Raw genomic sequence first — 24,774 nt, 5'->3', positions numbered from 1 at the left:
GGGACCTGGGAATAAGATGGATGACTCAACATCTTGTTCTTCGCTTCGCCTTTCGAAAGGCTCGAGATGAAACACTCGATGGGTTTTTAACTCGGTTCGAGCTGTTGTTTTCCTGTGCTACATCTCTGACGCTATCCAGGTTATACTGAACTAGAAGACATTATTTTAAATGTTTTGGAATGTAGATTTATACTATACCATTAAAGGCCAAGTGTATATTGGCTTTTTTTTGTTGGTGTTTTTTTTTTTTTTTTTTTGTTATTTGTTTTTTTTTGTTTGTTTTTGTTTTTGTTTTTTTTTAATTATTCACTTTTGATACTGTGAAAATCTTTCATTCAGAAAGATTAAAATATTACAGTTTTGGAAAAAAAAAAAGAAGAAAAAAAAAAGAAAGAAGTGTCCTGTTTGATTTCTATCCAAGTTCATAAGGAATTCTTATATTGAAAGTGGTGTCGCATGGAGCAGATAACTGAAAATGAATAACAAGGCAGAATTATTGGCACCCTTTAAGAGAACAGGCAAAAATGATTGTAAAACAATACGATCCTTTTTTTTGTTTTTGTTTGTTTTTCAACCTATCTCTATTACATAATTGCAAACATTTATATACACTACAAAAGCCATCTTTTCAGTCTTCACAGACTCTGGGGTGGATTTTCCAGATCCAGTACGCAGCACATGTTATCGTCCCTGTTGTGAATCACCATGGCAACAGCTAAAGAGCTTTAGACTCAGACAACAGATGCACAAGTTAAAAAATGGAAACAAAACACTCCCAAATGTCAATACCCTACAGGTTATTTGCCTCTTGGGCTTTCACAATCAAGCGGTTTGAAAAGGTTGCATGAAGGAAATTCTCTCTAAGAACGACACGGAAAGTGTAGCATTTCTGGTGATGGTTAATAACTGGGTTTTCAGGTGGCTTTGTAATTCTCCAGATGTTAACCTGATTAAAAATGTGTTTGTTTGATTTATGATCCGAGATCCACAAAGGGGGGAGTCCTCAGTCTTACAGCTAAATTAAAGGCACATTTGATAGCTGATTGGAGACTAAGGTGGACTGATTAGACGAGTGAATCCTGCTCGGTTGTAAAGAAAGACTCCACAGGATTGTCTGTGGGTAAGACGGAAAGTTCTTACGACCTAAAACGTTACTTCAGCTGAAACTACATGTTAAAGAATACAGCATCATCATGTGTTGACACACCAAATATCACTGATTGCATGCTATATAATTAGAGTTACATTCTGTCACAAAGGGTGCCAAAAATTATTGAACATAAACAATGATCAGCATTGTTTATATGTATTAGACAGTTTTACATAACCTCCAGTTGTTGTTTTTTTACATTTCTACTTATGTATGTATTATATATTGAGCTTATATACGACTTTTTAACCACGTTTTTATGTTTATTGTTTTATACGTCATTGGCATAATCGCCTTCGCTTAAAATCTAAGTTTGGCCACTCTGAGATGCCGTAGGAACGTATCGCGTGCGTACGTTCCCGTTTTTTCATACCCGTATTGTGCCAAACACAAATGAACGCGATTGGTTAGTTTTCCTAACAGAGTCGTTCGCTGCCCAATCAGCGCAGTTCTTGTTTAGCGTACTAGCCAATCCGCAGGCTGGATGAGTGGTGTGTCAAAACGGGTATGCAAAAAAAGGTCAGTCTAAACAGCGTCTAGCTAATTAGCTAAACAGCTATTTGGCGTCGACGTTAAAGCGAAATATTTCTCATATAAAGTCAACAGACAGTTAAGATTTTACGCAAAATGGATTCAGAAGCAAAACCGAGAAAGGTATGTTAAGTTAAACTACGTAATTATTAATAATATATATTTTTTCCCCTAAGGGAGTTTAAAACTAGCAAACGTTAGCTAAGTATGTGCGCTCGCGCTAACCTGCTCGTTAGCGAATAGCAAACGTATCGCTGTTTAATTCAGTTTATACATGATGTATTATTTAATGTGTAATACCAAAAATCTCGATTTAAAATGAAGTATATTATAGTAACGGTGTTTATTAGCCGGTGGTGGTTTCGGTGTGTCAGCTTGTTTACTTGAATAAAGATAACTGCTGCTGCTAATTCAGTTTATTTAGCTGACATTGAATTATCTCTTATTTTTATGAACCATTTTGTTGGTTTGTAAAAAAAAAAAAAAAAAAAGACTCGGTATTGCAGCTCTAACCCCCCCCCCCCCGCGCGCGCCGAATTCAAAAAGAATATTTTAAGACATAACACATTCCAAAACATTAAATAATATAATGACGAGATTTAATTACACAGAATTTATGATAAATAAATTATTTTATAAAATGTCATAAAACCGGGGCCCCCTGGCACTATCTCAGGGCCCCCAGTTTGAGAACTACTGGCGTAGACTACTTGTTTTGAGCAGGTGTTGTCAGTGAACCGGGGCCCCCTGGCACCATCTTAGGGCCCCCAGTTTGAGAACCATTGGCCTGTAAAACTGTTGGCTAAGTTACAGACACGCATAGAAAAACTCATGCTGATTATCTGGGAAACATCTCTTAACAGCAGTCAAATATTATACCTCTGTGTGTATTTTGACATGCAGAGATTATGAACTGAAATGTTTATTCAAAAAATTATCTTTTTAGAAGTGGTTTTATTTCTATAAATAGTAATCAGTGTAAAGACAATTACACAGAACAAACTGAACAGAACAAAACGACACTGTCTTTCATTCATTAAATACTTGTACGAGACTCAGGCTTCACTTGCACACAGTGTTTAGTGTTTTAAGGTAAGAACAATACAATAGACAAAGTAACGGAGAAAGTTCTTTCAGGTAATTAAAAAAAACAGCTTTACCCTTCATCCAGAAATAGAACATTATAGCAAATAATGCAACTAGTTAAGTACAAATAAAATTATTTATAACCGGATTATTTTTATCCGTGCCCAACCTACGTTGTGCAGAACATTTGTGAACCGTTTTCACACTGCTTAAGTTGCAGGTGAATTCTTATCTACTGTGTCACTTTCTGTGAATATTAAATGGTCGTAATATTTTAATTTCCAGCGAAACTACACGGAGGAGAAATCCGCTTCAGAGCATTCAGATGATGACGACTACGTGCCATATGTTCCAGTTAAGATTAGAAAGCAGCAGCTGGTATGCATTGAATTTTATTTCTTTCTCCCCAATTTATCATTTATTCTGATTCTTTGGATCTGCCTGAACGACGGACCTGCTGGTTTTGTTCATCTCAGTTTGGTTCATGTTTGATGTTTGATGTTGAATGTGATGTGTGTGGACTCTCAGTTGCAGAAGATGATGCATTTCCGAGGGAAAGGTTTGACAGAGGAGGACCAGAAGGACAGCGGAGGAGAACAAAAGGATGAGGACGAAGGTCTAGGACCACGATCCAACGTCAGTCTGCTCGACCAGCACCAGCACCTGAAGGAGAAAGCAGAAGGTAGCAAAGACGCATGATCCACTGCGGCTGCTCGTCCGCAAGAACAATTTAAGACGTCTTCCTGAATCCTTAGTTAGAAATTGAGTACTGTAGTGTTTGTTATTGTGGTGTTTATTATCTGATAGTGGGGTTAGATTGTTGACTGTTTGTTTATTAATGTTCTGAAACAGTTCATTAATTTTTTTTTTTTTTGCAGCCCGGAAGGAGTCGGCAAAGGAAAAGCAGCTGAAGGAGGAGGAGAAGATTCTGGAGAGTGTGGCAGAGGGCCGAGGTGAACACAGTCACTTAAAGTCTATGTAAAGTTCATGAACTGTTTGGGAGAATTCAGGAAATTTGAATGCACATGCAAAAAAATTTCATTGGGCCATGATGATGGGCGGGGCAACGTGGTAATGTGGGAGTGTAAAATGTGCATATTCACTGATCATTGTAGACCACTCAGTGATGTTTGATCACATTAAAATAAGCTTTTATTTGACTTTACTTCCAATTTATGGAAATTTTAAATGAATTCTTTTATGTTCTTGGGCATCATACTGAAATTTTCTGTCTTTGTCCCCTTCAGCTTTAATGTCTGTTAAGGAGATGGCCAAAGGTATCACTTATGAAGACTCTATTAGGACCAGGTGAGATGTCTGTCATTTTCATATCCGTTGTATGTGTATCACCAAAGATGCTAAAATGGCTAACAACGAATCAAAGCTATTTGTACATAGTTGATGCAGCATTTATGAATGACCCGTTGAGTATTGTACAGACTTTCTGTATGATTTATATCTTATTTCTTTTGCTCTGATAAGCTGGAAAGCTCCTCGCTACATATTGAACATGCCTGTAGTGCGGCACGACCGGGTGAGGAAGAAGTACCACATCCTGGTGGAGGGCGAAAGCATCCCTCCACCCGTTAAGAGCTTCAGAGAGATGAAGTTCCCTCAAGGTAACACAAATCCTCATTGACAATTTCTGTAATGTATTCGCCTCTTTGTATCTAAGACGCATGCAAGTATAAATCAAATGTATATTAAAAAAAAGCTATCACTTTATTGTGCACGTCAAAGGAAACCTTTAAATAATATTCTAACCTTATGTCACATAAACAGCTTAGATTCCTTGAAAAGAAAAATAAGATTTAAATCAGAATGTCATTTTGTAGTAATGATAAACTTTTATTTATACAGCACATAAATAAATATAGCTAAAATGACACAGCAGTGACAAATTTAAATTGCTTACACGTGTATAAATAAATGATAACAATGTAAGGCTGGTTAGAAGGTAATGTGTGAAAAAGGGTTTATGTATCTTTTAAATGCTAAATATATTGCAAACACTTTACATATAAATGTGATTGATCGATTACTTTTATTAACTGTGAGTAGAGTAAAAATTAAAAGTAAACTATGACCAAGTTGACAGATTTGGTAAATCGTAACTAATCTGCTGTTTTCTTCCTGGAGTGTTTTAATTATGATGAACATTAAATCAGTCATGTTTACATTATTCAGTTTAATCACCAGTGGGTAATATTTTTTGCAGCCATTCTGAAAGGACTGAAGAAGAAAGGAATCGTCCATCCAACACCCATCCAGATCCAGGGAATCCCGACTATGTAAGATCCCAAACCTAAAAACACAGAAGTGCTGATTCGTTTAAGAGAAGCACACGTGCCCGTCTGCTCTGGTTGTAATTAATGGTTTATTCCTGTCTGTGTGTAGTCTTTCTGGCAGAGATATGATTGGCATTGCATTCACGGGTTCCGGGAAGACTCTGGTGTTCACGCTGCCCATCATCATGTTTTGTCTGGAGCAGGAAAAGCGCTTGCCATTCTGCAAGAGAGAGGGACCTTACGGGCTCATCATCTGTCCTTCTGTACGCACATGTGCACTTCCATCTTACACATACTTAAAGTTACTCCACATTGTGAGCTAGATCAGGTTTAAAAGTCTACTGGGATTTTATTTTTGTACATGATGGTTGCTGTACCTTTTGTTCTCCTGCAGAGGGAGCTGGCGAGACAGACACACGGCATCATCGAGTATTACAGCAAGCTCCTGGAAGATGAAGGCGCACCTCAGCTGCGCACTGCCCTCTGCATCGGGGGCATGTCTGTCAAAGAACAGATGGAGGTGGTCAAGCAGTAAGTGGGATTTCTCAGAAACACATTAACTACAGCTCTTATTTATCTGAAGAGAAATAAATCATAACATAAGGAATGCGTCTGTCAAATCAGATAAGTGTGTATGTTATAATCTGAGTGTGACGTGTTTTGCAGCGGCGTGCACATGATGGTGGCTACACCAGGCCGTCTGATGGATCTGCTCAATAAGAAGATGGTGAGTCTGGATATCTGTCGCTACCTGGCTCTGGATGAGGCTGACAGGATGATTGATATGGGCTTTGAGGAGGACATCAGGACAATCTTCTCTTATTTTAAGGTGAGCCTTTTTCTTTGTCAGACTTTAAATATTTCCAAAAAGTAAATAATGTTCTTTTATGAAATATCTACCTAGATGAAAATCTCATCTCTTTGGAGCCCTAATGCCACCAGGTGGAATAGACTTTCTCTAGGTCCCTAATACGACATGTGGTGTTTGGGCTGTGTGTGGTGTTTTTTTTTGAGGTTCTGCTTGCACCAGAATCCCTGATCATACCTTTTATTGTTTGTTTTTTAAATATTTATATTAGTGCTGTTGATTACGGGGGAAAAAATGTAATTGCACAATTTGTTGTATTCAAACACTTTTCTTCTTAAGGCTTGTGATGATGGATATTTACATTTGGTTTCTCCCCAGTCTGTAACATAACAGCATTTATAAAGTATTTCAAAGAATCGTGATGTTCAGTTTGATTTGACTAATCTCACCTCTCCAGACAGTTTCTATCAGTGAAAAGTGGGGATTCCCTTCATGGTTCATCTGAACATAAAGTAGCAAGAGGAAATGGGGACACTTTATATTCAATAGATTATAATCTAAGAATATATTCTCTGTTTTATATAAAACTGTCTTTTTAAGGGAACTACACAACAGATCTAGAATCAGTTTATCCTGTACATATGATGCATGTAAATGAAAGTCTAATGTGTGTTGGTAGTGTTAAGTTTTTAACTTAAGTCTATAAGTAATAAGTTGTGATTTTTTTCTGTGTTTTAGGGTCAGAGACAGACGCTGCTCTTCAGCGCTACGATGCCCAAGAAGATCCAGAACTTTGCCAAAAGTGCCCTGGTCAAACCAATCACCATTAACGTGGGCCGAGCCGGAGCTGCCAGCTTGGACGTCATTCAGGTAAATGCTTTGTGTACAGAAAAACTCCTAAATCGTTTTTGTCACATAAACAATAATAACCGAACAACTCCGGTCTTGGAAAATCATACCTTTTGTACAGAGAAGTGTCTTGAGGTAAACTTTTTAAGAGTCACAACAGAATGAAGAAACCTGATCAACTGTATAGTTCAGATGAAGTGGGTAGTCATTGCTATAGAGCTATTTCAACATTACCACTTTGTTGCACAATTCTTCCACAGGAAGTCGAGTATGTCAAAGAGGAAGCAAAAATGGTGTACCTTCTGGAGTGTTTACAGAAGACCGCACCTCCTGTATGTACTTTTACACATTTTATCAAAAGAATATTTGAATATGATTTAGTAAATTTATTTTAGAATGATCACATCTTGTGATTGTTTAAGCAGATTTGTATGTCGCGCAGAAGGAGAATTGTTAGCTTATCTAATCGGCCAATCTTGTGGTAGCAGCATAGTGCAGAGTAATCATGTAGATACAGGTCAAGAGCATCAAATGAATATTTGGGGTGGGTTTGATCTCTCTGACTTTGGTTTGAGTGTTTCAGAACCCGAGATCTTCACAGAATGGTGCAAAAAAATCTTTCCACCACGTGTTAGTCTGCAAGCTGTGACCCTTGGAGGGCAGAGGAAATGACCACATTGGTTTGAGCTAATGAAGTCTACAGATATCACATAAGCAGACTTTGCTTTTTTTTTAATAGCATCCCAGAACACCCAACACATCAAACCTTGAGGTCGATGAGCTACAACAGCAGAGAAACATGTCAAGGTTTAATGTTTTGTGCATGTTGAGTTGCTTTCTGCTCACAGTGCTAATAATAGTTACTGTACCCTTCTCTTGTTAGCACAAACAAATCTGGCCAGTTCCCTCTGACATCAACAAGGCTTTTTCACCAACAGAAATGTTTTTTTGGTGCCATTCTGTTTGTGTGTAAAAGTCCCTGGAGAGCAGCAGTTTTTAAAACATTCAAACAAGCCCATCTGCCACCCCAATCACTGCCAATATCAGAGTCAGAGATCACACTTTTCCCCTATTCTAATATGAAACTTAACACAAGCTCTTGTCCTCAATCTGCGTGATTCTTTTGCACTGTGCTGCTGCTACATAATTGGCTGATTATTGGCTACATCTACACATGCATGTAGTTATCTAAAGTGCAGTGAGTGTATATATATAATACACTAATAATGTATCTGAAATAAAACTAACTGTGTAATTGCTGCTCTGATGGAATGAACGATGCTTTCCCTGGATGCCACATACCTTATTTTGTAAAATCCTCTCTCAGGTGTTGCTCTTTGCTGAGAAGAAAGCAGATGTGGACGCCATCCATGAGTACCTGCTCCTCAAAGGTGTAGAGGCAGTGGCGATCCATGGAGGCAAAGGTAAAACACCATCTATCTTACTGCAGACCTACTGAACCTAATCACCTGGGATTTTATAAAAGCATTACAAACAAGCTACAGTGTCTTATTCCAGAGTTGATGCTGTGATATTTATTTTTTGCTAGCCGAATTGCAGATGCATGTTGACAAGCCTTTAACCCCATATACCCTGTAAAAAAACATAGCAGTTTAAGCGGGAGGAGCTCGTTTCTAGACTGGAAATATGTTAAACAGCACAGCAACAATTTAAATAATTCTTTTTGTTCTAAAGGAGCTTGTATAATCTGATCTTCCTGTTGTCATTTGCCAGACCAAGAGGAAAGAACAAAAGCCATAGAGGCCTTCAAGGAGGGGAAGAAAGATGTTTTGGTGGCCACTGATGTGGCTTCTAAGGGTTTGGATTTCCCTGCCATTCAACATGTAATTAACTACGACATGCCTGAAGAGATCGAGAACTATGGTGAGAATGTTTAAAAAAAAAAAAAAATGGTCGCAATATACTTTGCTGGCTGATGCATGGATCAACTTTATTCTGTTTGAATGCCTAGCAATTTCTTTTCTCTGCCTGTTTAATAGTCCACAGAATTGGTAGAACGGGTCGATCGGGCAAAACCGGAATAGCTACGACGTTCATCAACAAGGGATGCGGTAAGAATAAGAACTTGTATCTCTACATTAACAGGTTCATCTACAGCTGAATTTAGATTAGATTGAGTTTAAATACCACAAATATTTGTGAGCTGTTATATTAATGCTGTGTGATGTAGCATAACTTAAATTTAGACTAAATCAAAAACAAGTGTAAGAAACATGGAATAAACATATGATATACTCACATAAGTACTTGTGATGAACTGTACATGGAATTTAGCCATGTCGTGTGTGTAAAGTCTGATCTTTTGCCCTTAATGTTGCAGAGGAATCAGTGCTGATGGATCTGAAGGCCTTGCTGATCGAAGCCAAGCAGAAAGTTCCACCGGTTCTGCAAGTGCTCCAGCCAGGGGATGACGCCATGCTGGATCTTGGAGGTGAGTGTTTCATATTTAATCTCTGCTCTGTGTACATTTGGCTAACACAACTGCTTAAGCTTTTACAGGAGGATTAGAAACGGATATGAACGAATTTAACCCGTAAATTCGAAGGGAATTTTGTTCAGGCTAGATACGTGGGCTCTATGTATGAAACTAACCATTGTTTTCTGTTTTTCCCCCAGGAGAGAGAGGCTGTGCGTTCTGTGGTGGTTTGGGTCATCGCATCACAGAATGTCCCAAGTTGGAGGCCATGCAGACCAAGCAGGTTACCAACATCAGCCGCAGAGACTGTTTGGCCAACAGCTCTATGGACTTCTAAGCCTCAGGATTTCCTCGTTTATGGACAATGAGTGACTCTGGGATGCTGGTCTGGAAAAGAAAAACAATATATTCACACAGGAGACTTAGGATTCCTCAGATCAACTGGAGATCACATTATTCTGATACTCGTGTTTTTGTGCTGTGACTTAATATGCACATTTTTACACAACCAGTCTCCCACGTTGTTCCTGCGGGAAGCTTGAACATTTGATTTGTGTTATGAACAAGTCCTACCTTTCCTAGAACCTGTAGATCAACATGATGGATGTACGAATGCAAACGTCACTGTCTTAACAGAAGCTTCTTCATGTGGCCGTGGGATCCATGGAAGCCCAAGCTGCCTGCTGGAAAGAATTCACCTAAATAACAAAATATCAGAACTGGTATAAGTGAACAAAGCTAAAGACTTTTGTAACATTATACAATACAGTTGTAGTGTTATTAGCAGTATGGGAGTGGAAATTTATTTTGATAAACCTTAATTAATCTGTAACAGTTTTATTTTAAAAACTGTAACTTAATTTATGCATTTTCTGTATTCAGTGAGGAAGATATTAATGCAATATTTTAGATATTGTAACGTGCCTTTTTGTTCGTGTCAAAGTGAATCTGAATGTATGTACCAGTCCTCAGTGTGTTGTGAATTTCACAAGGTTTATTTTTGTACACAATGGATGTGATGTATAATAAAGTTTGTCAGTCCAGTCCACACCGTGCATTCAATTTTTACCAAGAAAACTAATAGCATATGCCAGCACTTGTGTATGTACAAACTGATGTGAATCTGGAATGAATTTTACACGCCAATATAAACGGACACCAGAGAAAGCTCCCCACAGCCACCATCTCACCTTGGCAATCCTTTGGCTGGTGCTTTGGCCTCTTCAGTTTTTCTGCTTGAGAGATGCACTGACCGCATTCTTGCTTTCTGTCAAGGTAAATGAATAAAGTTTTGAGTTCATTCATGCATCATAACTATTTTTCATAAATGCCACTGAAAAGTTTCACCTAAAAGAAACAATCATTTACAGTCCAGGGGCAATGTGGTATAGATAATCCACCAATGGGAGGAGGGAAGAGAAACACACACAAGGTGGACATGCAAAACTCCACGGAACCCTGGAGCTGTGAGACAATGATAATTACATCAGATTCATCTGTTACTCTTTGTACTCTTTTGTTTTATTAAGACTATTAGTATTATGTTATTATTATAACCTGGAATCCACAACCTTGGAATAATAAGAAAAACTAAAGACTTAGAACATCAGAAAAGTCTCCTTCAGCCTTGAGTTTAGCAAGTGACGTCAAATCAGCGTGGCTGCTCACGTCAACAATAAACACTTGCTGTAATTTTAATTGGTAGACAGTTCATACTGACTACACGGATTTGACATTATAAACAAGCACGACTTCTCACCTTTACCTGGATAGTACTTTACTAACGAAAGGCAAACAAGACAATCACTTTGTAGCTCAAAATCATGACCATCAAAATAGTGTTCTAACTTCCTGTTGCTGAGTTCATTCGAATGCATTACAACACAATTCACTTGATGAAAATGGTGTGGTATAATTACAATACAAACTCCACAGACCACATCTTCATACTGTAAAAGATTATCACTTTAAAATGAACCCCCAGACAACAAAGTGAAAGGTGCGGTTTGCACAAATGTACATTAAAAATGTCTGGTTGTCTTAGACCAATTGGCATGTTCGTGCTCTCTCTCTCTCTCTCTCACTCCTTCTCTCTGTGTGTCTTTCTGTCTGTCTCTCTCACTCACACACACACACAAACCTTATAGTACCTTGTGGGTGTGAAATAACACTATTAAAATAGAAGTGACATGTGACACACAACACTTCTATTTGTCTGAGGAAGAAAAAACATTTCCAAAATATGGGTCAAGTCTTTTCCATTCTAATCTTCCATTACGATTTTGAATGTAACATCTTCAAAGTTAAGTGCATAATATAACAGAACCTATTTAAAGATTTGTGTACTTGTGTTGTAATGAGATAATTATTTAGCATTCATGGAAGGAGTCTCCAGTGTCAGTGTTTTAACAGGACAAAGTTTCTCTACATCGTGGCAACCAGAAGAGAAACACACACACACACAAAAAAAAAAAGGACCAAGGTGTCTAGCAGACTTTTGTTTCGCGTCACTTCAAAGTATACATCTGGCTATGAATAATATGCTATCTATAAACGCCCCTGACAGCGAATGGTGCAACGTGCATGCGGAAACTGACATGAATCTTTTTGGCCTCTGGTTGGTGACTTGCTCTTTAGTTCCCCTCTGCTTTAACGTGATAAGGAGTGCTGAACGATTTGCACCGAGGCTGCATGATGGATGTATTAGTGAAAGAAGGCTTGTTGTTTTTGCAGGGAGTCAAATTTGGAAAGGTAAGTCTCTAATTAAACCCTTCTAAACACTGTGTGTCAGGATAAACAACAACAAAAAAGTTCTTAATACATTAGAATAGTAATTATTCATGTGATAAGTGTCACTGTACCTGCAGTTTTAACCATTACTATAAATGACTGACGTTTTTCCCCCCGTCGATTCCCACTCAAACTACACTTTATATTGAAATATAATCATGAAAAAGACTTTCAATGGATTCACACATTAATGCACAAATATGATTTATCATCTCATGCTTGAAACATTCATGTCCATCATCCATTATATCCGATAAAATTAACTTAAAATAGATATCGGAACTCATTCTTCCTTAAAGAATATATTTGTAAATCTCTAAAAGCATGAAATGGTATCAGCGTGAGAAGACCTAAATCTACCCCCCCCCCCCCATTATTTTAATTGAGTGTGACACCAAGTCAGTTTGAATATACAGACTTTTTTACATGAATAATTTAATAAATAATACTGCTAATTAAAGCCAATACTGCCACTAATCAATCACATTTAAAGTATTTCAGTAAGTTTATCCTCAAAAACTCAATTTTCTTACTCATTTAAGAAAATAAAATGCAGCAAACATCTTGTGGTCATGGTAGAGAGATCTGTAGATACTACAGCTGCATTCAGAACCCCCAAAAATACCAGCATTAAAATGCTGCTCAATTATTTATAATGAATCAAGGGGACTTGTGAGCGTTGAGATAATATTAACACAATGCATTATTGATGGAGGAAAAGCCGCAGCTGTTTAGGATCCCGAGGTGTCTCCATATGCACAATGGCGTTTATAGGTTATCAATCATGCATGTGAGAGCAAAGCAGCTCAGTGTCTCACATTTAGCACCGGTCCCTGTACAGAAATAGCATTTAGTTACAGAGTACAATTACAGCAATAAGAACTGTCCCTCCCTGTAGATCTCAGAACTAAATTATATATTTTTTTCTTTGGCCACATCCTGTTTTTTGTTGGTTATGTTGTCCGCCCTGGTCAGCAATTCTCTGATGACAAAACTTTTTGAAAAAATAAAACAGTTCGTAAGCATTGTTGTTACAGTGGAATGACTGATTAAAATCAACAAAGTTTCCATGATCACTTCTGTTCTTACTTACTGTAGCAGCTATAAATAGCCCTTCTCTTATCAGTCTCGCTTTTTCTCCTCTCATTTAAATGCCATAGAAACTGAACGCAGCCCATCATTAGCACTAGCGCATCTGTCCTGAAAACACCAGAAAACTTTCCTTCTGACCGTTACAAAGAGCTGACCCTGGAGACACGTTCCACGTTAAGCATCTCCTGACAGAAAACCACAATATATCAACAGTTACATACGTATTTAAACCGGTGCATTAATATAAACCAGTGCTTTGGAGCTTCACTACTATCAGAGCTGCTGTTAAAGAAACTAAATCAGAATCGAGAACTCCACAGTGCTGTGGAAAAGACTGAGGCAATCTAAAGCATAATGTCCATGTCCATGTGTCTCTGTTTGATGAATAGAAGGTCTGGAGAAAGATCTGGGTGATGGTCTTTAAACCAAGCCAGGCAGGAATCGGCCGCATTGAGATCTATGACACGCGGGATGGAGCAGGTACGGCTGCGAAGGTCGCCGTTCTGAAGAAAGCTGAGAAGCGGGTGATCCGGCTGGCAGATTGCCTCAGTGTGACCCCAGCGCTGGGGGAAAGCTGCCCTTCAGGTCACACCGCCTTTTACCTCAACACAGTTCAGCGCATCTACACGATATCAGCGCCCAAGGAGGATGATTGGGTAACCACTCTCTGCTCTCTGGCATTTCAGGTAAACTTGTGCACTGAAAGAAAAGTGTGCCTTATCCCCATAAAGAAGTTATATACGGCTGTTAATACCAATACTACTTAATAACATAACAGGACTTTAAAATAAAAAAAAAAAACAGTCGTGTCACATGATTACACACAGAGTCATGGCCCATTTAGTATGTTTTAGGCTTTGAACCTCTTACATTACAGACTTTATACACTGTGCAAAACTTCACGAATTTCTATTTGTCTATAACGTGTGTGTATAATAATTAACACACAGCTCATTCCTATTAGAACACATAATATAACTCCTTGCTTGACTCTTATACCTTAATTATCAAAGTGGTGATCGGTTTTTAGATATGTAATAAAAACACTGTCAATAATAATCGTACATAATTCAAAGCATTTGTGTGTAAATTTTAATTTTGCCGAGTTGGATCTCAAAATTTACGGCAACGACAGTTTACAGATACAAGATTTTGTGTGTTTGTTCAAATACAACTCCAAAATGTACGATTATGACAGTTTACACACACAACGCCTGTTTTTCACAACACCTTTTTTTCACACATGAAAATGGTCTGCGAAACAACTGTCAAAAATACATCACGTACACAGGCATTACTATCCGAGGGAAGATGAATCGATTCCACAAAGTGCGCATGCTCTCCGCCCTCTTTTAAACCACTGGTGCTGAAATGTCGGATCAGCAGCCGAGCGCTCACTCATCGTCAGTGTTGTATAAAGTAGTAGAAAGCAAAAGTATCATACTAGAAAAAGACTTTGGTAGAAGTGAAAGTCAACTTTCAGAATACTACTCAAGTAAAAGTCTTAAAGTATCTGATATTTACTGCACTTAAGTGTCAAAAGTCATTTTCTGATATTTAATGTACTTAAGTATTTGAAGTAGAATAAAAAGTAAAATTTCAGTGATTTTCGGTAGGCATAAGAGCAGGGGCGGTTCTAGGGTTTCATCTTTAGGGGTTTTAGCCCTCAGTGAGAATTTAAAACAAGAAGAGTTTTATATTATATATTATATGACTACATAGTAAGCCAAAGGTTATGGTATTATTAAATGGCAAAAGTGGACACCAAAATTTTATGCATGATGTAATGATGCCAGTCTTGAATCAGATCAGTTCATGTATGTGTGCGTTCTCTACAAACAATGAGTCCAATGAATGCAGTCATTAATAAACGAATATTCCCAAAGACCAAATGACAAAAGACCATAAATGTTATTTTTATTGTATTGTATGGATTGTTTGCATTAATATTTTGTTTGTGCTACAACTCTGGTAATAATAGTGAAATTTTACTGCTTTTGGTTGCCGTATTTGCAGCTTTCCGATTAACGTTATACGTTAACGCCTCCAGCTCTGACTGCGCGTGCACGCTGCGCGTACCTGTGCTTCTCCGTACAGCGTGCGGAGGGTAATGCAATCTAGGAGCAGTGATTCACCAAACCTCCCTTATTACAGTCACACACATTTCCTCTGATTTTATTTTGTAGTAACGAAGACGCTTAGTGGAAATATAACAGGGTAAAAGTATACATTTTATATAGGAAATGTAGTGGAGTAAAAGTGAAAGTTGACAAATTTAAATAGCGAAGTAAAGTACAGATATGGGACATTTCTACTTAAGTACAGTAACAAAGTATTTTTACTCGTTACATTACGACACTGCTCATCGTCTCAGGTAAGTTGGTTTTTCCTTCCAAATTCGGACATGTTTAAGGGTTAGTTATCACTAATAACAGATAGGAGTAATATTACAGAGATAGGTTAACTATAGTAAGTAAGATTAGCTCTCAGAGTAAGGTTACATTAGATGCTTAAAGAATACAGCTGTTTAGGAGGTCATCACTGCAGTCTGTAGCGTGATGAGATAGGCCTAAATAAAAGAATTAGCAATTTTATGTGTTAACTTACTAACAGCTGTGTACATGCACTGGAATACACAGGTCATGCAATATAAGTGTTCACTGCTTAAGTGTTAAAGTCATATTTTATTGTTTATCAGGTTCCATTAGGTGACATCTTGCACTCAGCCCAGAATCTGGTGTCGATGTTGAACAACACCTTAAGTGTTGGACAACAGAAAATGGGGAACCAGTCCAATATCAGTGGACAGTCAGCACAAGAAAGAAGGTCCAAGTCAAATGGGCAGTCAGTGCAACAGGAAATGGCTAGGTGTGAGGTGTGTGTCTGTGTCTTTTATGTAGGCCTATCTCATCACGCTACAGACTGCAGTGATGACCTCCTAAACAGCTGTATTCTTTAAGCACCTAATGTAACCTTTCTCTAAGAGCTAATCTTACTTACTATAGTTAACCTATATCTGTAATATTACTCGTCTCTGTTATTAGTGATAACTAACCCTTAAACATGTCCGAATTTGGAAGGAAAAACCAACTTACCTAAGAGGATGAGTGAGCGCTTGGCTGCTGATCCGACATTTCGGCGCCAGTGGTTTAAAAGAGGGCGGGGCGCATGCGCACTTCGTGGAATCGATTCATCTTCCCTCGGATAGTAATGCCTGTGAACGTGATGACGAATTTTTGACAGTTGTTTCGCTGACCGTTATCGTGTGTGAAAAAGAGGTGTTGTGAAAACAAGCGTTTTGTGTGTAAACTGTCATAATCGTACATTTTGGAGTTGTATTTGAACAAACACACAAAATCTTGTATCTGTAAACTGTCGTGGCCGTAAATTTTGGGATCCAACTACGCAAAATTAAAATTTACACACAAATGCTTTGAATTACGTACGATTATTATTGACAGTGTTTTTATTCCATATTTAGACACCTATTATCATAAACTTTAAGTATGAAATGTACAAGTTCCAAAGCTTTTGCTAAGCACCGCCTACTTTTACAAGAGCCTGTTTGACTGACACTTCAAAGGACCAATCACAGTGTTAATTGCTTGAGGAGAAAACGGAGGAACGATTACAACAATAAAACAACTTCAAACTTGAACAAAACATTGTTTTAAAGAAAAATAAACGCCACGACAGTTGAAAGAAAAAAGCGCTAAATCCAATAACATATTTTAAAACGGTTAGCTGGCTAATTAGCATATGTATTAAAAACACCAAACAATTAATTAGCCGATGCTAATTGAGTTAGAAGAGTTTACTAACCCAGGTTTGCAGTCCAAAAACAATCCAACTGTTCTGTTTGTGTCTTCTATCACATATCTCAGGGCAATTTTTATGTTTATAACATTAAAAAAACAGCTTTCTGCTACACTATTACTCGTTTACAGAACGCTGGCTACCAACAGAGCTAATACCTAATTAAACTGACCGTTAACCGCTGTACAAATCACGTGATCAAAATAGACGCATCCTATTGGATAGTGATAGAACATGACAAAAAAGGATGAGCTTAAAGTTGCACAGTTAAAAAAAAGTACATTTTAACTATTAAGTAAATTTAATTCGATCGTCACTTCGTATTTTTAAAAGCCAGAAGGCACGAATAAATATTATTATAAATAAATAAATAGTATTGTATTATATTATAGTGTTATAGAATTATAAACAAACAAACAAACAAACAAACAAACAAATAAATAAAAATAAGAATTGTATGTAGGAAAATTTCAGGAAAACAGGAAATATTCAAGACATAGCAGCTTTTTATTATTTATTTATTATTGTTTGTTTATATATATATATATATCTGTATTGTACTGTACTGTACATATACACTGTGTGTGTGTGTGTATATATATATATATATATATATATATATATATATATATATATATATATATCTGTAACATAACAGACTGGACTGAATTGTCATTTTCTTATTAACTTCAAGAGAGATTTCAAAAATAGTCTGCTCAGAAAATGCCGTATCAGAGATGTACTGTAAATATCAGAGATATTTCACAACATTGAACTGAACTATAAAAGAATTAGGATGTGTTTTAAATAAATAAATAAAAAATAAAACTAATATAATCACAACATCTGCAAGATCAGCCCCGTTTTTACATAAACTACATTAATTTTTCGATGCTAGTTTGCACACCAAGTCACACCAAAATCTCTTTAAGTTGCAAGGTGGAGCCTCCATCCAGGAACACTGCAGTTTTGGAGATGTTCTGATGCTCACAGTCATCTAGCCGTCAGAACTTGTCAAAGTAACTCGGATCCTTACCCTTACTTACTTTAAAATTAATAGCTGCCTAATATACAGTATCTCCCCTTGAAATGAGCCGCTGTAACAAAAATAATCGATGTTGTTCAGTTGTCGTTCACTTGTCAGTTACATTATAGCTCATCTTGTAGGGTATATTGTAGGATGTAAGAACCACCCCTAAAATATAATAATGAATCATTCACATTTCACCCATCCATATTTTTATATAAAGCATTATCGTAATAAAAGGGTTAAATGAATCAGCACAGGTATTCACCTAAGCCTCTCCTCTACTATTAAATAAAAACTATACGACACTTAAAAGATTAGTTCGTACCATCTGATAATAAAAAAAGCAGATGATTTTATAGCTCATGTTACACTGAGTACTGGTGAGAATAATCATCTTTGGAGGGGTTGAGTTCCTGTGAGATAACCGAACCTGTAGAATGAGGAAGTACTGATAAACCTCGCCTTGCTTTCACATCTCACTCTTTTGCTTGCACAATATCTTTTCAAAGCTGAGATATGAAAAAGAGGAATTGCGTATGCTGGCCGTTTTGAAATTTTCCATTTATTTTCCTCAGCCCAATGAAGGAGGTGGCGAGGCCAGGAGAGCACTGGGAGATGGTGTTGATGTTGATGCTCCCATGACTGAAAACGACATCTACTCCACCTTGAGTCCAGGTGAGGTGGAGCTCGTTGTTGTTGTTGTTTTTGCTTTATTGGCTATATCCTTCCTTGCTTGGTTGACATCACTAGTTTTTTAAGCATTTTAGGGATTTCAGCTGCCATTTCTGAGATCAGTCAGATTCTGACTGATAATTATGAGCCTTACAGAGTCTGACCGGAAGTTTGTTTTGCAAGACCACGTGTTTAACAGGAAATTAACTAATGTCTTATCTATATCTGCATTCACTACAGTAAGACATGATTTTGACAACCTTTATTATTAGTCATAGTTCTATTTTGAAATGAACAAGGTTATTTATTTATTTATTTGTTTGTTTGTTTGTTTGTTTTTGTGACTAAAAAATGATCTATTACATTCAGCATTAACTTTTTAGAAGCCATGCATTTACTTAATTATTTTTTTTTTTCGGATTGGGGGTTCGTCACACTGAGAAACAGGAAGAAAACCACATGGACATGGGGGAAACATGCAAAACTCTATAGAGAGAGTCATCCAAGCTTATGATTAAAGATGGACCCAGGAGCTCTGAGGCTACCTTTCAATATGCTGTCCCACCTTCTTTCTGCCAAGAAACAACTGGACTGTAAAGGAGTTTTCAGATTTGCATTAACATGGTCTCTTATTCTGCATACAGGTCAGTTCCAGGTGATGGTGGCAAGCTCAGAGGCATCTGTGCGCTGCTGCATGTTTGGATCGTACCTGCTGTCCCCCGAGAAAGAGTCCCTGTGTCTGCTGGACATGAAGACGGGTCAGATCGCGTTCCGCTGGCCGTATCGTCTTCTCCGCAGATTTGGTCAGGTCAAGGTATGCATATTTAAACATATCCAGATGGGAAACTCTAGGGCTTGTCTTTAATTGTAAATTATTGATTCTTTCATTGTTATGGTACATTGGCATACACAGCTGTGACTATGTTTAAATAAATAATTAGCTGTTATCCACACTCCCTCACATATAAATGAAAATGAAAGAATGGTAGAACTACATACTTGGGTGACCAGTAATAAAGGACTGACAGAACATAAAAAAACAAATAAAAAAAAGCTTCATAAAATGGTCTATTACATACAGCATGGAGCATCAGATCAATCTTTTTTTTTTTTTATTTAGTCAGGGACTTGTGCTCCTTCAACCTCACCTACTTTTCACCACTCAACCTTTTATTTTTTATTTTTTTTTAAAGTTCCAGGTTCTCAAATATATTTTAACATTGCTTTTATAGGAAGGAATATCTATCGAGGCAGGACGTGGTTGCCAAACAGGAGAGGGCCTCTTTATTTTCCTCTCCAAGCAGGGACAACAGATCTACCGATCTATTGAGGAGGCCATCATGCATCAAAGCGTGCAAGACCTGCTGTCCAAAGCTACTGCTCTGCCTACAGAAAATATGGTACAAAAACCCAAACCGCCATCTCCAAAAGTAGGCTTCACCCAAAGAAACCGTGCTCTTCCGGCGATTCCTATCCCAAAACCCCCTGCCATAATCCATAAACCTGAATATTCTAAAGACTTGTATGCCAGGGTAAAGCCTCTGCCAAAACCAAGAAATGTACCACCACTTCCAGCTTTGCCTTTTCCCAAATTAATGTTTGAACCAAAGACTGAGATAAAGCCGAAAGAAATGGACATCAGTGACATGGAACCCGATTATGAATACTGTGACTGGAAAGAGAATCCCCCGTCAAAGCAGGACAGTTCGGACAGTCCGCTGTACAGCACAATCAAACCTCTGCTCCATACCAGAAGAAAAACAGACGAAGATACCAACCACGAGAACCGAAAAAGCAGCCGGCAGTCTCCTGTAATCGATCAATCCGCAAACCAGGTCGACTTCAAAAAGATTCTTTCCGATGTTCTCTTCAAAGACACGACTAGAATCACACCATCTACTAAACCCAGATCATACGGCGGGAGCTCAGATCTCTTAGCGGATCCGGATTACTATGAGATCCAGAAATGAACTAACCACAACTAAAAGCAACCCAAACCTTTAGTGTTCGAAAGCTGGTCCCAAGTGAACAACGCAACTCGGAATAGTGCTGATCAGTGATTAGTAAAGCACTACTGGGACAGAATTTGACCAGAAGGACTTTCTGGGACCTGTTGAGAAACACATTCAGAAAACCAATGGGAATGATTGAACAGTCGCTATATGAGCTTCTCCTATTGGTTGTTGTAAGAATTCATCCATTCAGTGTATAATACAGTATGTTACATCAAAAGTACTACAACATAGCACCATTCTTATACATTAGACTGCACCGTTATTTATTGCCTGATAAAATGCCATTTGAGGGTTGTTTTGTTAAAGTTTTGGCACCACCAGCTCTGCTTGGATCGCTTGCTACTACATCTGCCGGCCAACAAAGTTGCTGCGTTGCTCTTGTGCTTATTAGTTCACCCTGTTACGGAGACAGTGAATTGAATGTTTCAAGAATGTTTTAATGTAGAAAAGGTACCATAGTTTCTACAACTTGTTAATGCAGCGATAGTTCTGGATTCTTTACTAAAATTTTCTGCACTAGATACAGAGCCTTCCGTTGGACTATAACTGCAATAAAACTTAAAGAAAAACAAACAAACAAAAAAAAAGAAAGGAAATTGTAGTTAATATGATCCAAACATGATGGATGTTATACATAATGTAACAGTACGATGGAAGTTATACACGATGCACCAATATATGATATAAACATATCGAATCTGTATAGATGTACAGTATATGTCATAACAGAATTTTAATAGTGTCTAAATTAAAACTGTGAATGCTTTTTTTTTTCCTGTTAAAGTTTTTATTAAACAATTACAATTACATACATAAATAGAAAAAAAATAGAAGTTGGTTCATTGGCAGTGGATCTGTGTTATGGATGTAAATCACAATGCTCAAGGTAATAAAGTGCAGAAATCCAAAAAACGCTAAAACAATTACTATTCCGTTGGCCATCTCGAGTTCATATTCATTTCCCCCAACAGGCTACTTTAACGTCTACGGCATCTATTTGGTTCCCTTTAATGTCTACTAAAACACAGACAGAGATAATAGTTTTATGAGCCCACACACAATCCCAGGTTTATTTTTAGGGCCGCAATAATACGTTGTTTGCGGAAGATTATTGCCGTGTTATTGGCTTTTACAATACTGGTATATCAGAGAACATCCTTCAGATAATTTGACCAAGAAATATAAAAAAAAAATCTAAACAAACAAACGGTGGTGCCACGATTAAGGCCATCATTTTGTTTTGGTCTCCAATTGTACATTTAAGAAAGTCATAAATACACTAATATTAGTAGAATAAATAAGCTGACTCTATTTCTAAAAAAATATTTCTGTAAGCTTCCCCGGTCCCTTCTTTTTTTTTAAAGATGCAAAATGCTTCAGTCCACCCTGTAGACAGACACTTTAATGAAATGGGATACTGTAGGCTAACTGTCCATTTCTCCTACAAAAACAAAACAAAACAAACAAACAAAAAAACAAAGACTGAAGTAAGAAAGAAAGAATGATTAAAAAACAGATACGTGAGGAAATTAAAGTGAAACTTTAGGAAAGGTTATCTAGGAATGAAAAGTGAAAAACAAGAACTATAAAAGTAAAGGGAAGAGTGTTTATAGCGCAATTACTGAGAACACTTTGTTTTAAATGATATAAAGTCAAATCTGTGCACAGAAGCTAAAATAAGTTGAAGTCCTACAGATGATGGTTAGATAAAGCCTCTTGGAAATTTAGAAGTGTGTGAAAAACAGAAGAACGCTTTATAATCACATCTATAACATGTTTAACATTTGATGAAGACAGTTACTATACTGGCTGTTAACTCTGGTGTTTGTTGTTAGTTAGCTATCTAAATGAGCTAAATAGATAGGATCAGGGCATTTACCAAATCAGCCAAGTTAGCTAGAATGTTTGGGGATATATCTTGTGGCATTGAATAAAAAGGATGCTATTAGGTGTGTATGAGCTACTTCATGCTCCTTCTCTTCACCCACAGCTTTAGTGTCAGAAAATATCTGTATCATGGAGTGTAATAACCACGGCACGGTCATATGCACGTGTATACGCAGTTTTTTCCACGGTCAGGTGCTCACTGAGGTCCCGGATGTCCATCCTCGGCGTCACTACATTGAGAAGACTCTCCGTCGCTGCCGTTGGCCGCCGCGAGCTCCATTTTTGCGGGATCAAAGTGAGCCGTAGGCGCGGACAGGATCAGCACGCGTCCCTCGGTCACCGGAGCCGTGGAGGGTGTCGTTGTTGTAGACGTGTCCACGGTGTAACCAGCGCACGGCGTCTGGAAGCACAGACGCGCGCGCGATGCGTCCCCGGTGCCGCGTGACGCTACGCCCTCGAGTAGTTCGGAAAGCTCGGCGATGTAGATCTGTGCCATCTGCAGCGTGTCGTACTTGGACAGCTTCTTGTCGTTCTCCAGTGACGGGATGACGCTGCGCAGGCGGTCGAACGCGCGGTTTAGACCATGCATGCGCCGCCGTTCGCGCGCATTCGCTGCGACGCGCCGGTGCCTGTGCGCGGCGCCCATTGGATGCTCTTTAGATGCAACGGCGTCTACAGGGTCCGGCGATGTGTCCGGAGTGACGTCAGGCGACGCGCGCGCGTACTGACTTGGAAGGGCCACGGCAGGGGCACGCACGTGCGCACTCATCCACCCCCGGGGGTCACTTCGGGTAAGCGTCGCGTGCTCGGACTGAGGGATGTCCTGCGGCCGCTTTGGCACGTGCGCTTCCGACCAAGTCAGAAGTTCAGCGTTGGCCATCATAGTCAGTATATAAGACCTGAGGAAAATAAACGTCTTGAGGCCTTGATGTGGGTCAGTTGTATTAATTCCAGCAGTTCTGCTTTTTTTTTTGGTAAATCAAGAAAAAAATAAATGGAAAAATAAATTGTGTATGGAGCAAAAATCCTTGACGCTCTCCAAACCTTCTTCACGCACTCTTTTTATGTCCCAGAAGCTCTACTATGAGTAAAATTGTGGAGAAAAAAAAAACTTTAAAAATGCAGCAATGAATCTATTCAAAAAACTTTGTGAAGCAGCAGCAGGTGAAGCAGAAGCCCTTGATCCAGTCTCACCTCCTTACGCTGCCTTTCTGAAATCCAGTCAATTCTGCTAAGAGTGAAAATGAGATTAAAAACCTCGATCGAATCTCGAAAGATCTTCAAGGACGAAGCATCTACGCAGAAACAAATCTAACGTCAGATGTGGAGACACTTCCTGCCTTCATCCAGGTGCTTTGATTGCTCCTTTAGTACCCATTCACAGTGGACCCTCCTCCCCTCGGAGCTACAGTCTGGTGTTTCAGGGCCAATAGGAAAAGTTCCTCTCACGCCCACAGAAGAAAGGAGGATTTGTGGTTTTGACACTTTAGGAAGGCAATTGTTCTCTAGTGATGGATGATTTTTTTTTGGGGGGGGGGGGGGGGTTTTTAAATTTTAATACCAAAACGCATCGTGATCGTTGTCTTTGGAGTCAAAAATATTCCACTAAAAAAAAAGGATCGTGCTGTTTATTTTATTTCTGTATATCCATTACTAATTAATTCCAACCACACCACACGTTCTGACTTAGATAAGGCAAAACTTTCTTGCAACCTACTTTAAACCAGTGCAAACTGCACAAAGATCTCTGTCATAAATTGCATATTGTAATCAACGTGTGCAAAATATTTATCCCAGTTCTGAACTTGGGACTGTTGAGCAAACATCCTTCTACACTGGCATCAACAGCCAGCACCATTGGGGAAGCAGCTGACTTCCTACAGCAGTGTGATGTATGATTGTGTCAGTTCTCAAATAAACTGTAAAAGGGAGCAGTGGAGTGTTTAAGGCTATAAACCGAGCAGGTGGAAGGCGGCTTTTAAGGCACACCTGTCAGACCCTGTAACTCCAACCCAAGCAATGAATCACTCAGGTCAACGAGATGGGCTCAAATAATAACAAGCATTGAGCCATGATTATCAACTGCTGTGGCATGTTGCTGTAGAAGGATTTCATTCCTATATTGTCTTGTGTTGGATAGATTTCTCCCTAAACGGTACAGACCAAAAAACACTTGCTGCGACTAAATAAACATCTATTTCTATTTAAAACACACAAAAATTAATACATTTATATTACGCACAATCTAAAGTATATAATTAGAAAAGTATTTTAAATGATTTATTTTTTTTAAATAAACAAAACCTTTTTAAATATATAATAA

General features: G+C 38.2%; 3 protein-coding genes and 1 long non-coding RNA gene across 5 annotated transcripts; 2 read left to right on the top strand and 2 right to left on the bottom strand.

The window, feature by feature from the left end:
- The first annotated feature begins 1,647 nt into the window (after window positions 1–1,647).
- On the top strand, window positions 1,648–10,197 carry LOC113637459 (DEAD (Asp-Glu-Ala-Asp) box polypeptide 41). The gene is made up of 17 exons (XM_027138118.2): window positions 1,648–1,804; window positions 3,053–3,145; window positions 3,296–3,449; window positions 3,646–3,720; window positions 4,015–4,075; window positions 4,250–4,386; window positions 4,986–5,058; window positions 5,165–5,318; window positions 5,450–5,586; window positions 5,722–5,884; window positions 6,602–6,733; window positions 6,973–7,044; window positions 8,040–8,136; window positions 8,447–8,596; window positions 8,713–8,784; window positions 9,054–9,164; window positions 9,350–10,197. The coding sequence occupies exons 1-17, from the start codon at window positions 1,778–1,780 to the stop codon at window positions 9,484–9,486; spliced, it is 1,845 nt and encodes a 614-aa protein (XP_026993919.2). The 5' UTR covers window positions 1,648–1,777; the 3' UTR covers window positions 9,487–10,197.
- LOC113637462 lies at window positions 5,134–17,107 on the bottom strand. Of its 2 annotated transcripts, none has more exons than XR_007137921.1 (7): window positions 16,854–17,107; window positions 10,340–10,416; window positions 9,326–9,847; window positions 8,973–9,157; window positions 8,015–8,305; window positions 5,433–5,555; window positions 5,134–5,275 (listed from the first exon to the last, which is right to left on the bottom strand). It is a non-coding gene; the product is annotated as an uncharacterized LOC113637462 (long non-coding RNA). The 2 variants fall into 2 exon arrangements; XR_003439384.2 differs by having other exon boundaries at window positions 8,015–8,181; window positions 16,854–17,101.
- Window positions 11,694–21,330, top strand: dok3 (docking protein 3). Its single transcript, XM_027138119.2, has 5 exons — window positions 11,694–11,900; window positions 13,421–13,717; window positions 18,453–18,552; window positions 19,194–19,363; window positions 19,782–21,330. Exons 1-5 carry the CDS (start codon window positions 11,841–11,843, stop codon window positions 20,517–20,519), a joined length of 1,365 nt encoding a protein of 454 aa, XP_026993920.2. The 5' UTR covers window positions 11,694–11,840; the 3' UTR covers window positions 20,520–21,330.
- On the bottom strand, window positions 21,329–23,967 carry atoh1b (atonal bHLH transcription factor 1b). The gene has a single exon (XM_047800832.1). It carries the CDS (start codon window positions 23,332–23,334, stop codon window positions 22,648–22,650), a length of 687 nt encoding a protein of 228 aa, XP_047656788.1. The 5' UTR covers window positions 23,335–23,967; the 3' UTR covers window positions 21,329–22,647.
- Window positions 23,968–24,774: the final 807 nt, after the last annotated feature.

This window comes from Tachysurus fulvidraco, chromosome 15, assembly GCF_022655615.1.
Source record: "Tachysurus fulvidraco isolate hzauxx_2018 chromosome 15, HZAU_PFXX_2.0, whole genome shotgun sequence".
NCBI lineage: Eukaryota > Metazoa > Chordata > Actinopteri > Siluriformes > Bagridae > Tachysurus > Tachysurus fulvidraco.
Note: the sequence above shows the minus strand (reverse complement) of the source record. Positions and strands in the feature narration are given on the sequence as shown.